The sequence below is a fragment of the Poecilia reticulata genome, linkage group LG16, assembly GCF_000633615.1.
Source record: "Poecilia reticulata strain Guanapo linkage group LG16, Guppy_female_1.0+MT, whole genome shotgun sequence".
NCBI classification, from domain to species: Eukaryota; Metazoa; Chordata; class Actinopteri; order Cyprinodontiformes; family Poeciliidae; genus Poecilia; species Poecilia reticulata.
The window spans coordinates 982,209-996,744 of NC_024346.1; the positions used below are offsets into that span (position 1 = coordinate 982,209).

Below are 14,536 nucleotides of genomic sequence, written 5' to 3' on the forward strand. Positions count from 1 at the left end.
CTCCTCAGGTAGCGGCTCACCTGGACCAGCTGCTGCTGGACCTGATCAGAACCGAACCTGGTGGGTCCATCTGCTGACCAGCTGTTTTCTCTGCAGTCAGAATGAAATGAGTTTCACCTTCATGGAGTTTATTTTCTCTGTTTTTCAGCTTATTGAGGATAAATGTGGTTCAGTTTCATCGTTTAAAATATTAAAATCATCATTTTGATGCTTCCTGGTCTAAATCACTGAATCGGGTTTCTGTGGATTCAACACCTGGAATGTGGGTTTTTGAAGAGCCTCTGTTTGAAAACAGTTTCTTCTCGTCACAGCTCCTCTCATCTGGTACGCTGAGATCTAGGATGAGTGGAGCTGTGTCACCTGATGAAGCTGCCTGTGGACAGTCTGATGGACAGTCTGATGGACAGTCTGATGGACAGTCTGATGGACAGTCTGATGGACAGTCTGATGGACAGTCTGATGGAGAGTCTTCAGATCCGATCCAACAGACTCGCATTAAGATTAAAGAAGAAACATGTGCATCTCTGCCAGTTTGCATCAGAGCGTTGGCTGTTAACAGTATCTGACCAATGGGATGATGAGTTCATTCCTTCCCTGATCGTCTCCTGCAGCGGATCAGTGGCGGATGAGCCAGGATTGTTGTTTTCTCTCCTTTGGGCTGTTTTGAAGGCCTGAGGAAGAAAGTTTAGTATCATGTCTGTGTGAAGGTGCTGAATTTACGCTCTGGCGGAAGTGAGGGTTTCGAAGTGGCTTGAGTCTTTTGACTCCAGTTCTACCCCAGGCTGTTGGCGGTTCCTGTACAAACCCCTGTTGAGAAACGGGGGGGTGACCCCCAGTGGAGGGTTGTGCATGGGGCTACAGACGGGTATCTGGCTCACCTTCATCCTGGCGTTGGTGTTTCCTGTTGTTATTGTTCTGAAGATGAAACTTTATCTCATTTATTTGTTGAATGTTGAAGATTGAAGCCTGTTTTTGTTCTTCTAGATCATTTGTTTGGTGGGTTTGATGAACAGTTTTCTAACTGTGTTTCTATTTCCAGTATTGTGCCAGAAAGAAATCTGTTCACATTCTTTAGAATTTTATTTCTGGGACTGCAAAACTGGCCACATGGTTATGGAGGAGAAGCAAAAAGAATCAAACAGATGATGCTGGTGTTTTATGTCAGACTGATGATCGTTAGGATTCCTGTGGAGTTTTTTAAGCTGACAGATTATTGATGTCTCTGTCAGGAAGTGGAGTATTAATGATGTTTCGTGTACATTGGATGAGGCATCTTTAGTTTTTCCTTTGAGTTAATATTAATGTTTTGTTTGACATAAGGAGGGAGAAATAAAGGCATTTTAAACTCAAACTCTCTCTACCCGTCTCTCTCTCTCTACCCGTCTCTCTCTCTACCCGCCTCTCTCTCTCTCTCTCTCTACCCGTCTCTCTCTCTCTACTCGTCTCTCTCTCTCTACCTGTCTCTCTCTCTCTACCCGTCTCTCTCTCTCTCTCTCTCTACCTGTCTCTCTCTCTCTACCCGTCTCTCTCTCTCTCTACCCGTCTCTCTGCAGCCTCCTCAGTTTGTTGACATTGACCTTGAGGAAGATGAAGACTCCTCTGATGAAGAGTACTGTCCTGATGAAGAGGAGGAGGACACAACTGAGGAGGTGAGTGAGTCTGTCAGCGCCTCTCCTCTATATTATGGGATGGAGAGTTAGGGGTTGCCATGGTACCACAGTAATTAGGGCTGAAAGGTCATTTACAGTCAATGACTGTCAAGTGTAACCATAACAACAGATCAAACAGTTTCCATGGCGATGGGTTACTAACATCCTTTATGCAGATGTTTCTCAGTGACGCCGACAGCCTCGCCTCGCCTCCCAGAATGCACCTGTGCTCTCCACCTGAACATCTGGACCAGGAGATCCGGGAACCTCAGGAGGTACTATGACCTCTGACCCCTGACCTGCTGTCCCGTATTTTGCAGGTCACTTGCATCGATTGACTGTTTAACAATTGTGGGAGTTTTTAATGTCCAAGTTGAGAAATCTGAAGGCACAGAGGCAAAAAGCTGAGATGTAACTGATGATGATGATGATGATGCTCAGTCATCCTGTCTGATCGTTTCTATCGCTGCCAATAATTTATCTGTCAGCTCAGACAAACGGCTGCTGTCACAAACACAGCAGTTAGTAGTTATACTCTTCCTCCTCGCCTTTCATCTGTAACCATGGAGATGAGCTGGTAGATCATTCCCACTCTAACATTTCAGATACAATCGYTCCCATTGAAGTGAAGGTTGTGTCTCCATGGAGAAATCCACACGTCTGCTGTAGGGTCAAAGTTGCCATCTTTATTATGAAACCTACGAATAAAGACTGTAGCTGTTGCTGAGAAACAATCATTTTTCTTCCTGTTGCTCATTGTCACCAGGTCCATTAATGTCGTGTGTAAAAGTGAGACCACAAAGACGGCAGTAACAATATGAGTGAATCGTGTCGAAACATTGAATCTACGTTGGAACCTGAAACGAAATTGAAAGTGGTCGTTTGAACCATAACTGACTCTATATCAGTGTTGATTCAACCATCATCTGAATGTGGATCAAACGTTTTACTAAGTTTATCAGCTGTCCGTGTTTCTAATTTCAAACTGGTTCCTGAACCCACAGAGCTCTCCTGACCTCTGACCTCTGACCCAGGGGATCAAACAGCAGATTTGATTATGAAAATTAGCAAACGTTTCATATAATATCTTCAAATTCTTATAAAACAGACATGTGTAGCTTCAATACCAAAAATCTGTTACACTTTATATTTTCTGATTAGTTTTCTACTTTGGCCTTCAGATGAATATATGACTTTTACCGTGTTAAGACTATGATCTACTATCACCCTGACCCTACTGCATAGACTAACTTTAATCAAATCGTGATTATTATATCTAAGAAAAATGTTCTACTGATTAAGTCATGTATTCATTAAATCTAAATCTAATTTAAATTAAGGCAGACTCAAAACAATCTAATGTTCCAACATTCACTAAAGTTAAACATCATTAAAATTAACATAATTAAACTAATATTTCCAACACTTTGAAGACTAAAATATGGAAACGTTCTTTACACAAATCATAAAGACATGAACGATTTGAGGCTTTATTTGCCACATTGATAGAATCCAGACTGAAACACCTGAAATGGATTTTCAGAGAAAATGATAAAAATATGAAAATTAATCTGCACATCCACATAAAATGCAGTAGCAGCCAAACAACACATGCAGAAAAAATGACTCAATTTAAACACTCAACGATAAAAGCCTAAAAGAAATTATAGATCAGTGAATCTCCTCTTCCTGCTGTCTGGATATCTGACCCACCGCTTTCTTTCAGAAATCCAGCCTTCAGTGATCGGATCAGAACACTCGGCTCGGATCAGGTGTTTTAGACACAGCAGGTATCAAACTGGTGGAATTGGTCTGGATGAATCTCAGCCCATCTCCAACCTCCGTTCATCAGCAGCGTCACTGGACAATCAGTTAACCAGCCGCTTTCAGTCTGGTCTCCATGGTTACCGCAGCACTGGGACTGGCCTAGTCAAAGTCTTCATTGGCATCCATATAAACACAGACGGTAGAAGAACCACAGAGCTTGTTCTGGTTCTGGTCATGCCACTGAACCAACTGGAGAACTGGGTCGGACTCTCCTGTCCAGAAAACTGGTTCCAGACTGGGTTTTCTGTTTCAATAGGAAACGTCCCATCAAGAGGTCAGAGGTCACATGTGGGGCTCCCCAAGGCTCTAGTCTAGGACCCTCTGATACAATATCTATAAGCTCCCACTGGCTCAGGTTACAGCAGGAAATAAGATCAGTTACCATGACGACGCAGATGATACACAGCTCAAGTTATATCACCAGGTGACCTTTGACCCCATCCATCACTGAACAGAGATTAGAGAAATGTGTGGATGAGACGAAACTCTAGATCTGTAGATCTGGAGTCAATTTCAGTTGTTCCTGCTGGATACCAGAGATCAGTCTGACCTCTGACCTCTGACCTCTGACCTGACCCTTCAGAGCCACTTAAAGATGGTTCCAAAGTCAGCCTTCTACCAGCTCCAGTTCTACACCACCCAGTTCTATAGTCCTTCACTGAGAGACTTTAAACTGCTGGTAGTTAAGAAATCACTGATCTGCTGCTGGATCAACCTGCTGGTTCTGGTTCTGGTTCTGCTCTTCATCAGAACTGGAACTAAACACGGAGAAGCTTCTATGCACCACAGATCTAGAATAAGCTAACAGCCAAAAGCCTGAGTTCCTTTAAATCCAATGATCAATAATCTGATGTGTAACAATTTGAAAATGTGATGTTTCAGTTGTTTGCTGTTTCTCTCACTTTGTATGTTTGTGTTTTTATATTGTGAAGTTCTTTGAACGGCCTTGTTGCTGAAATGTGATGCACAAATAAACTTGATTGGTTGCAGTTAAATTTATGTAAGGTCATACTTGACCTCCGACCTTTTGTCCAGAGTGTTGCAGGTCAGGTGACAGACCAGGTGAGCAGCTCCTCCGGTGATGGTTCCTCTGACAGTTCTTTCCTAGAGAGGCTAAACGCTGTGGAGGCGGAGCTAGACTGTAGCTCCGCCTACCCCTATGACCAGGTAACATCTCACCTGCCTCTTTGTCTCGGAGCTCCCTTCTGCCCTTCTGCCTCTCACCCGCCTCGCTCTCTCAGCCTCTGGACAGGAAGCCAGTGGCCGATGAAGAGGATGGCGGTGATGAAGGCTGCCTGGCATTCCGGACACGCTCCAAGCTTCCTCTGGTCAACGTTCCTCTGGACCGCCTAGAGGCGGAGCTTCTGCCCCCCGACATCACCGCCGACATGTACGACCAGAGCCCCGCCCAGCTGGAGGACCGTCATTGGACCGAGTGGCTGCAGGGTCTCCTGGCGCCTAGTCCGGAAGGTCAGAGGTCATGGTATCTTTGAGGGTTCCTCAGTGACGCAGTATTGGGCAGAGTCTGCTGTAGCCGTACCTTTCTAGCACCCCCGCCGTCACCTGGTCGCAGGACGTTTTGTTTTCACACCCAGATGCTGCGAGCTGAGCTCTAGCGAATCGGTTCCCCATCCATGCGTGCAGAGGCGGTCCCAGCCTGTTTGGCGCCCTGGGCGAGCCATCTTTCTAAAATGTTTGCCCCCAGGAGCGCTCCTGGGCTACGTTCTTCTGCTGGTCGCCTTAGGGTCAGAAACTGTTCACACACAAGTCTGACTGCGATTTGACAGCCGAGGGAGGCAGAGGGAAGAAGTGGGAGAGGTGCGGGGGTGGGCTGGGAGGCGCTGACGCCACACCCCACAAAATGCCGCCCCGGGCAGTTGCCTATGTCGCCCATATCAGAAACCGCCGCTGCATGTGTGGAACTAAAAGCTGTCCGATAGTTTTCAAAGTGTGCAGCTGAACGGCATTTTCTCCACATCCAAACAGAAGCTGCAGTCAGTGCTCCACTGAAGGCCGTTGCTGTTAGCTGGGCTTTCGTTTCATCAGCTGCCTTCGTCTGGTTCTGATCGGGTCACCATGCTGTCAGCTCCCAACAACTTTAAAATCCATCAGTAGACGGTGGCGGCCATCTTTACTTAAATAAGCAGGGGGCTCCTGGGTGATGGCTACGTTCTTCTAATGGTCACTTTTGGGTTGGAAACTGTTCACACACAAGTCTGACTGTGGTCGCATTTAATCAGTAAATCTGATTTTAGCACGAAGAGAGAATGAAACTGATGATGTCATCCCGACCGTCCAGGAGCCTTTAGGTCGGTCTCAGTTCTGATGGAAACATCTGAACCTTTGCGGGTTCGATTGTCTGAATTTTCAGGTGACCTGAGGAGATGTTCTGTCAGAAATCTTCTGTACTCTGCAAACGGTTGCCTTATCTGCCTGAAGGTGTTGCTCACAGCAGTGGACAGAGTGGGACATGTCCTCGGTGGACGACTGTAGGGACGATGTGTGGAACCTGTACCAGACTGGATGGTTGACGATCCGTCCCTTTAACTCCATCTTGCTGCTTTCAGAGGAAGCTGATGATGACGATGACCCAGAGTACAACTTCCTGGAAGACCTGGATGAGCCGGACCGGGAGGACTACCGGACGGACCGAGCCGTCCAGATCACCAGTAGGTGTTCAGGGTGGGGTGGTGCTGTGAATCGGTTGGTCTCCATCTGAACTCTGTCTTCTGTTCCAGAGAAGGAGGTCAACGAGCTGCTGGAGGAACTCTTTGACACGGTGTGTTTTTCTGGTTTCCTTGCTCTGGTTCTGGAGAACATGCAGAGTGGACCTTGGTCCCGTCCAGATGTTGCTTTGACTGGTTTGTCCTCTGTAGCTGCAGGAGGAAGAGCTTCCAGCTGAGGAGGAGGAGCAGGAAGTCCCATCAGTGCCCAAGTTTAACGTCCCACAGGTTTTACGGTGAGCTTCAGCTTGAGGAGAGGACAGTTCCTCCTGAATGTCTGAGGTGGTGGCGAACTGCCAGAAGGTCCAATTGGGTCGGATCTGTTGGTGGGTCCTCCTGTTGGGACGGTCCGGCAGAGCAGTGCTGGCACCGTTTGGGTCAGGAGGAATAGAAATGTCCTCTGTTGATTCTCTGACTAAAGATGCCAAGAGAAGAGCTCAGCAAAGAGGAGAACATCCTGATGCCTCAGGTTCTAGCGGGTCTGTTTTCCCCAGAACCCGGGTTCACAAGTCGGTTTGCTGACTTTATTTCCATCAGTTTCAGCCCCGGGTTGATCAGATCCGATCCAGCCTGAAGCCGATGGTGTTTTAGTTTAGATCAGACACTTCTGAAGAGCTTCATTGTTTTGTTGCCGTCTTTAGCTTTGAGGCTCCGTTAGCCGGCATGCTGACGGAGCGGCGGCAGACGGTTCGGAAACAGTACGAAGCCGTGCAGCAGAGGAGAGCTCTGCAGGACACCACCAACCATCCCAGGACCACCAAGGGTCTACCCGGCCCTCCACTCATCGTCCTGGGAAACCTGACTGGTCCCGCCCTCCGATTAAGCCCCGCCCCCAAGACAGGTCCCTCCTTCCGATTGGACCACACCCAGAAACTGCAGCTGCAGCAGCAGGTGCAACAGGTACGTCTTCTAAAACCATCAAAGTTTAACTCCTCAGTGGACCGGGTCCGTGGTTCCTCTGGGGTTGGTTCTGTTTCATTTCCATTGGTAATCATGGGAAAAAATGGACCAGAAGTGATGAGAACCAGAATCATGTTAAGTTGCGAAGCAGAGCAGAACTTTATGGACCCTAACCCTCTGATGGTTCTGTCCTTCAGCACGTCCAGCTACTGACTCAGGTCCACCTGCTGAGCCGCCGAGTCCACGCCCTGAACCACGAGGCACACCTGACCAAACGCTACCTGGTGAGTGTAGTGGACCTGTAAGGCAGGATTCAGGGCCCTGATGTCTTAATGTCTCTGTGTCCAGGACGGTCCTGTCTCTGTCCCTCACGATGTCTCCCGTCAGGTTAGACCATGTTTCAGTGGAGCGGATCACATCAGTACTCATTTCGTCCTGCAGGAGGAGTTGCAGCAGTTTGCTGGTTGTCATGACGACCTCTGTCCCCCCAGCCACTTCAGAGCGTGTAACCTGCAGGGGGCGCTGGACCTTTTGCGGGAGGTGGATCAGAGACGGCCCAGTCTGCCCTGCGGTTCTGGTTCTGGAGCCTCCAGGCGGCTGCTACCCACCATGACTCCCACCACCAGCAGTAAGACTCAAGTCTCGGTTCTGACCGCTCAGCTACAGTTCCAGTTCTTGGGTGTCATTTCTGGTTCTGGTCCGATTCAGGTCACGCTTTCCCGCTGCTGCCCACCGACGCCGCCTGGCTGTTCGCCACTCGACCCGTCTTCCTGTACCCAGAGCTACTTCCTGTCTGCAGCTTGGACCCCGCCCTGCTCAGCAGACACCAACGCAGAGTCTACACCGCCGGAGAGGACGGGTAACGATTAGAGTGGGTCACAGGTCAGAGCGGGTTTCAGCGGGTCCTGTAACCCTCTTCCCATGATGGCTTGCTGCAGGCTGGCGGTTCTGGGTCTGAAGCACTTCCAGGGGGCGCTGAAGGCTGACCAGCTGATCAGCTCCTTCCTGCTGTGCAGGAGCTGCTCTGACTTCAGGAGGCGGATCCGGGAGATGAGCGGCCCCAGAGCGCCGCGGGACGGCGTGATCAAGGTGATGTTGTTACGCCTGTGTGATGTCACCAAGGAATGATGACAACACAGGTCTCTGATGTTGCATTTCCTCCAGGTGTTTGTGACGCAAGGCGTTGTTCCCCCGCTGCCCGTCGCCTGCAGCAGGGTCTGTCCAGGCAACCAGCACCCCCCAGTGGACAGAGACACTTCCACCATGCCCAGATGGCTGAAGGTCAGAGGTCACCCGCTAGCCAGTTGTACCTTTCTGTAGCTAGCAGCTCACCTGTGATGGTTGTCCCCTGTAGAACAGCCAATCGATCATCCAGAGGACCAGGAGAGGCACCGGCCCGTACCCCCCGTCGCTCCCCCCTGGCGTCGCCCTCAGGCTCCACCCCTCCTATGGCAGGAAGTCCCAGGTGTCCCGCCGCACCCAGCGCCGCCTCTTCACGCTGGCCCATAATGCATCTCTGCTGCCGCTCGCCAAAGCCCCAGCAGGGCAGCCAATCAGCCGCAGCAGAACGCTCCCATTGGCTGCCCCTCGTCCAAGCCCCTCCCTCTCCCTGCGTCAGGACGTCCAACAGAAATCAGCCCCCACGATGGTCTGCTCAGCAGCAGCCCAGCAGCTGTGGACCCTTTCCTCTTCCTCCCAGCATGCCGCGGGGCCCGACGTACTCCGACCAATCAGACAGCAGGAACCAGAGAGCTGTGTCCATCCTCCAGAGGAAGACAAGAGCAATTCTTCATCATCACTGAGTCCGTTCTCGTCCAGCGCAGGAGACGAAGAGGAGGAAGAGGAGGTCTGGTCAAAGATGGCAGTCGGTCTAAAAGGAGGAGGAAGAGGAGGAAGAGGAGGAGCGGTGCAGGGGGGGCGGCAGGAGAGGACAGCGGACGAGGGAGAGCAGGAGGAGCTGGACGGAGATGGGGAGGAAGAGGAGGATGATGAGGATGGGGGACGAGAGGGCAGGGGGGGGGAGAGAGAGGACAATGGGGACAAGGATCGTCGTGGCGACGACGAGGAAGAGGAGGAAGAGGATGACGAAGAGGAAGAGGAAGAAGACTTCGACGACCTAACCCAAGACGAGGACGAGGAGGAAGTGATGTCATCAGCGTCTGAGGAGTCCGTCCTGTCGGTTCCTGAGTTACAGGTGAGGGCAGAGGTCGGTGGGTCGGCGACCACTTCGGCCGTGTTGTCATGACAACAGCGGTGTCCCCCACAGGAGACAATGAAACAGCTGACCTGGCTGGCGGCAGAGCGGCGGCTCTGCGACGGAGACTCGGAGGACGACCCGTCCTCACAGGAGGACGAGGACGAGGAGGACGATGAGGCGAAGGGGGAGGAGCCAGCAAAGGGGCGGAGCTTCCAGACCAGCCTGGACAAGGATATGCCATCCGGAGACAAGACACCCCGAGGACGGCGGGGTGCGGGGCGGGGACGAGGTGAGACCGTCCGCAGGGACGACTGCGCTGGACGGTACGAGACCCCCGACCTCACCGGCCATGTTGTCTCTGTCCCTGTCTGTCCTCAGGCCGCAGCCGTCCGCTGCGCAGCTTGGCGAGGACGCGTCTCAGTAAGGACGCGTCCAAGCTGTCCCTGCTGTATGACGAGAAACTGCTGGACAATGACCCGCTGAGGGACAGCAAGGACGCGGCGTTCGCCCAGAGCTACCTGAACAGGGTGGGTGGCCCAATCCGACACCTGGATTAAATCTGAAGTGCTGCTCTCTGATTGGTCAGTTATCCAGCTGCTGTTACCACCTGCAAGCTGCAGCAGGAAGTTTTACAGATTAACTCATTACTGTTTTAATAATGTAAATATTTTTTCATTTAAAAACTAAAATGTTAGCAGAATAAGTAGCGTAAACCTGAGCTGGAGCCGCTAGACCGGCCTTTCAGCCAACTGACCAGCAGTAGGCAGGGGAGGGGTTGCCATTAAAATTATTTAAGCCTTTTCTGCGACTAATTTGAACCAGAACTTTGCAGGACCGCGTTGCTGCTGGTCCAGACCGCTCTCTGTGATGTCATGCTGTCCAGGTGCTCGAGGCGCTGCAGGACTCACCTGAGCAGGTGCAGGAGTTCGTTTCTCTGCTCGGCGAGTTTGAACAGGCMGGAGACGGACAGGAAGTGACCAGTCTGTTCAGGAAGCTGCGCTGCGTCCTGGGAGAACACACGGACCTGCTGCGGGACTTTGCTGCATTCCTGCATCCTGAGCAGGCGCTGCAGTGCGGGCTGGTGAGTGCCTGCAGTACCTGGTTCCACCCACAGAGGGCAGCACTGAGACAGAATCAGGCAGGAATGAAGAAATGTAAAATGTCAGAATTGGCACAGAAACATAAAGATAAAGACAAATTACAACTTAATTTAGATTTAACAGCTTTTGATCTTTCATTTTTCTGAGGAAAATTTTACATTCGATTTACATTCAGTTTTTTAAAATACAAAGCAGCTTTTAGCAGAGCTTTGGATGCTAAATTATTAAAACTTAATAAATATCACTACATTGAAAGAGCTTGATGTCTCTGATCTACCTGGTTCTGGTTCTGGTTCCGGTCCAGTTGGAGGAGCAGCAGGCGTTCGAGCGGAGCAGGCGTTTCCTGCGGCAACTTGAGATCAGCTTCGGAGACAATCCGACTCATTACCACAAGATCATCCGAGCCCTGCAGACCGRACCCGACCTCAGCCCGGCCCACATCCAGGAGGTACATGAGCTTCTGGTTCCGCTCACATGGTTCCACTCTGGTCCTGGTTCCGGTCCGGTTCCATAATCCTAACCTTCCTCCCAGCTGAAGGTCCAGATGGCGGCGCTGCTCAGAGGCCACACCCACCTACAGGCTGAATTCTGGGTATTCTTTGACGACCTGCGGCCACCAGCGGCTCGGCCCGAACAGTTCGAAGAGGCTCACCTGCCGGAGGAAGGAGACGGCGCGGAGGGAGGCGGAGCCAACGGCCAGGTGTCGCGAGGCGGAGACGGCTTCGAGGAAGTGACGCTGCCGGACCTGGAGGAGGAAGAGGAGGGGCATAAAATCCCACCAATAAGGAGCCGGCGCCAGAGGAGGAAAATGGAGTCTCACCGCAGCTACAAGGTGCCTGGTGATGTCACAGAGACCGAAGGCTGTGATTGGCCTTCAAAAACAGCCTGATTTTAATTTATAAAACTTGAATCTGCTGCTGACGTTAGCAAAGATTAAACTTCCTCCCAAGAGTCTGAGTTAGAGGATCGGTGCCCCCTAGTGGACAGGAGGAGTTTAGAAACAGCTTCAGGGTGGAGCAGCACTGCCTGCTGCGCCACATGCCTGCAGAGGCTGCTGCTCCACCCTGAAGGCAGGTGGCGCCACCAGGAGGCAGAAAATAATCAGCATTAGTCAGCCAGCCATGAAACAGCAGGAGAAGAAGATTGTTAGAGGCTCAGAGACGGACAAAACCCAAGCTGCTGATTGGTTGTTGGAGATGATGATGATCCAGTGACTTCATCATCATCATCATTCTACCATAGAACCCCTGAGGGTGATGATGATGATGGTGCAGAGTCTTCATCATCAGCAGGTTGTGTTTAAAGGCTGTTTGTGTTTGCAGGGCTCTGATTGGCTCTGCCTCTGTCACGATGCATCGATCAGCCGACATCGGAGGAAACGATGCTCTCGTTGCCATGACAACAAGGTCTGAGTCCTTTACACTGTTACAGGACTTTTAGCTAAAATTAGTTTAATTAAATTTTAAATATTTTCTCTTATTTGTCATCAGCTGGGGATCAATAAAGGTTCTCAGATCGAGTTCTGCTGGTTTAGCGTCTTATGTTTCCGTTCCGCACGTAAATATGTCACGAACAAAGTCCGTGACGTCAAGTCTCTGTTCTGTTTAAAACGTTATTCAGCTGAGTGACCACTAGAGGGCGGCTCTGACCTGAGTCCTGCCTCTAAGGAACGTTTCAGAGAGCATCAAATATGGTGGCAGTAGAGCTGCTGATGAAGATGATGAAGATGAAGATGTTTGTCAGACTAAGTCATGTTCCTGATTGATCAATGGAAACTGATCAATGCATTGGCCTGTCGCAATAAATAAGATGGTCAATTAAAATAAGCTCAATAATTTACATTTGCAGTTTTTACTTTTTCTCTTTTCTCCCTTTTTACCAAAAATTGGATGATAAAGTCTTCATTGTGTTGCTTTTATTTTGAAGGATGATGTTGTTTACAGAGGCTTCATAATTGATTTCATGAGTTTTTTTTCTGTTGTTTATTTTTGATATTTTAATCGACTTCCAGTTCCAGTGTAAAGTGGCTAAAAAACCAGAACGCTGCTGCTGGCGTTCTGACTAAAACCAGGAAGATGGAGACGCCACCCAGTTCCACAGTAAACTGCTGGTAGTTTATAAATTACTGAATGGATTAAAAAGCTGCTGCTGGATCAACCTGCTGGTTCAGAACCAGAACCAAACATGGAAAAGCAGCATTCAGCTTCTACGCACCACAGATCTGGAACAAACTTCCAGAAAACTGAAAAGTGCTGAAACCCTGAGCTCCTTTCAGGCTGACGGCCTCAGCCTGGTCGGAGTTTGATCATTGTATCTGATGTTGATTATTCTGGTCTGGCTTTCTTTCACTCCGTTTTTCCTCTGTGACGTTTTCATCCTGTGACCTTTAACCTCTGAGCCGTACTCTAGCGGCGCTCAGGTGACGTCTGGCAGGTGAGGGTGAAACTGACCCACCTGTCTGCTGCCTCCCAGACCTCTCCAGGTGTGTCCAGAGCTCTGAAGAGTTTGGATCCGCTCTACGCCCAGATAGGCTCCGCCCCCGACCCGCCAGGTGACACACAGCTGAAGGGGGGTCCCGGCAGCCCCCGGCCAGGTGAGTGATGTCACTTCCTGTTCGGCCTGATCCTGACCCAGGTGTGTTCTGACCTTATCAGTTGGGTCAACAGATCAGAGTGGTGCATCATGGGAAAGTTTTCCTATGACTGGTGAGAAGGAGGAGGAAGAGGAGCAGCTAAATGACGAAGAGCAGGAGAGCCCCACCGTGAAGAGGAGGAGAGAGGAAGAGCTCCGACCGCCGGCTGCCTTCATCACCGCCGACACCTCCTCTTCCTCAGTCGCTCCCATCTGTTCGTCCTCTTCCTCGCCTCGGCCCAGCCTTCCTCCTGACCTCCCCGTTTGTGCCAAGAACATTTCTCTGACTGCGAGTGGAGAGAAGGTGATCCTCTGGACCAGGTGAGGCTCCAGTTAGGCTCCGCCCCCGTTTGGCTCCGCCTCCTCAGATATTTTCTCAGTAATTCTTGTTTTTCTTCAGGGAAGCGGATCGTGTCATATTGACAATGTGTCAGCAGGAAGGAGCCAATCAGAATGCTTTTCAGGCCATTTCTAATCTGCTTGGCAACAAAACTCCCAGTGAGGTAATTCGCTGTTATTTCCATGCAGCTCTCTGATTGGCCAGTCAGTTTTCAGACTTTGACCCTTTGACCTCTTCTCAGGTGTCTCAGAGGTTTAGGGATTTGATGCGATTGTTTCGGACTGCAGCTCGTCACGCCACCCCAGAAGAAGAAGCTCTGCCCACTGACCCAACAGCCAATGAAACTGCAGACTGACCAATCAGAGCAGTTCTTGAAGGATCAGTCTGTGAATCTGAATATTTAGGTTTTGCTTTTATCAAATTGATGTTTTCGTAACAATAAATAACTTTTTGTAAAAGCGTGGTGTGAATTTGCTTACTCTGATTGTAGACGACCACAAATTCTTTATTATGGATGAAATGACCTTTTAAAGGTTAATGTTGAGGTTGCAATGCATTGTGGGTAGCAGAAGGAGATGGGAACAACGTTTAGGGACCGGCGCCGTTCTGTTCCCCCGGTTCTCGGTTTGTAATTTGGACTTTCCAGGAAGCTGCTAATCCATAAATGAGCAGTTTGTAGACACAGTGCATCACCAAAGTTAGTACACCCCTCACATTGCTGCAGATATTTAAGTACATGACATTGACAACACTGACAAAAAGACACTTTGACACAATGAGAAGTCGTCTGTGTGCAGCTTATATGACTAAATTTATTCTTCCCTTGAAATAACTAGATGCAGACATTAATGTAAACCATCGTCAACAAGAGTCCAAACAGCACGGCTCGTCATTTTCCCTCCAAAATGTCATGTGACTAGTTGGTGTTACTCGGCCTCAGGTGTGCATAGCAGCAGGTGTGTTCAGTTTTGTAGAGCAGCTCTCTGCCCTACTGGTCACTGAAGTCCAACATGGCAAAGACCTCTGAGGACCCTAAAAGATGAATTGTTGCGCCACATGAAGACGGCCAAGGCTGCAGGAGGATTGCTGACCCCCTGAACTGACCTGGAGCCCAGTGGCCAAGATCATCCAGCACCTTCAGCTGGGTCCACTCAGAACGGACCTCATGT

General features: G+C 50.0%; 1 protein-coding gene across 5 annotated transcripts in view; it reads left to right on the top strand.

Annotated features, from left to right (window-relative positions):
• The window catches only part of gon4lb (gon-4 like b), a 21,205-nt gene extending 7,378 nt beyond the window's left edge, over positions 1 to 13,827 (top strand). For 2 of the 5 annotated variants that reach the window (XM_017309677.1, XM_017309678.1), the window contains exons 7-30: positions 1,554 to 1,649; positions 1,826 to 1,924; positions 4,512 to 4,643; positions 4,718 to 4,946; positions 6,044 to 6,145; positions 6,215 to 6,255; positions 6,353 to 6,435; positions 6,841 to 7,099; positions 7,297 to 7,383; positions 7,541 to 7,727; positions 7,808 to 7,958; positions 8,038 to 8,188; positions 8,264 to 8,380; positions 8,454 to 9,293; positions 9,366 to 9,585; positions 9,675 to 9,823; positions 10,180 to 10,377; positions 10,701 to 10,844; positions 10,929 to 11,228; positions 11,719 to 11,802; positions 12,869 to 12,989; positions 13,063 to 13,348; positions 13,428 to 13,530; positions 13,609 to 13,827. In XM_017309677.1, coding sequence (XP_017165166.1) covers positions 1,554 to 1,649; positions 1,826 to 1,924; positions 4,512 to 4,643; positions 4,718 to 4,946; positions 6,044 to 6,145; positions 6,215 to 6,255; positions 6,353 to 6,435; positions 6,841 to 7,099; positions 7,297 to 7,383; positions 7,541 to 7,727; positions 7,808 to 7,958; positions 8,038 to 8,188; positions 8,264 to 8,380; positions 8,454 to 9,293; positions 9,366 to 9,585; positions 9,675 to 9,823; positions 10,180 to 10,377; positions 10,701 to 10,844; positions 10,929 to 11,228; positions 11,719 to 11,802; positions 12,869 to 12,989; positions 13,063 to 13,348; positions 13,428 to 13,530; positions 13,609 to 13,722 — 4,293 coding nt within the window. In that variant the 3' untranslated portion in view covers positions 13,723 to 13,827. The remainder of the gene's footprint in view (positions 1 to 1,553; positions 1,650 to 1,825; positions 1,925 to 4,511; positions 4,644 to 4,717; positions 4,947 to 6,043; positions 6,146 to 6,214; positions 6,256 to 6,352; positions 6,436 to 6,840; positions 7,100 to 7,296; positions 7,384 to 7,540; positions 7,728 to 7,807; positions 7,959 to 8,037; positions 8,189 to 8,263; positions 8,381 to 8,453; positions 9,294 to 9,365; positions 9,586 to 9,674; positions 9,824 to 10,179; positions 10,378 to 10,700; positions 10,845 to 10,928; positions 11,229 to 11,718; positions 11,803 to 12,868; positions 12,990 to 13,062; positions 13,349 to 13,427; positions 13,531 to 13,608) is intronic. The other 3 variants (XM_017309679.1, XM_017309680.1, XM_017309681.1) reach the window with 3 other exon arrangements.
• The last annotated feature ends 709 nt before the right edge of the window (positions 13,828 to 14,536 follow it).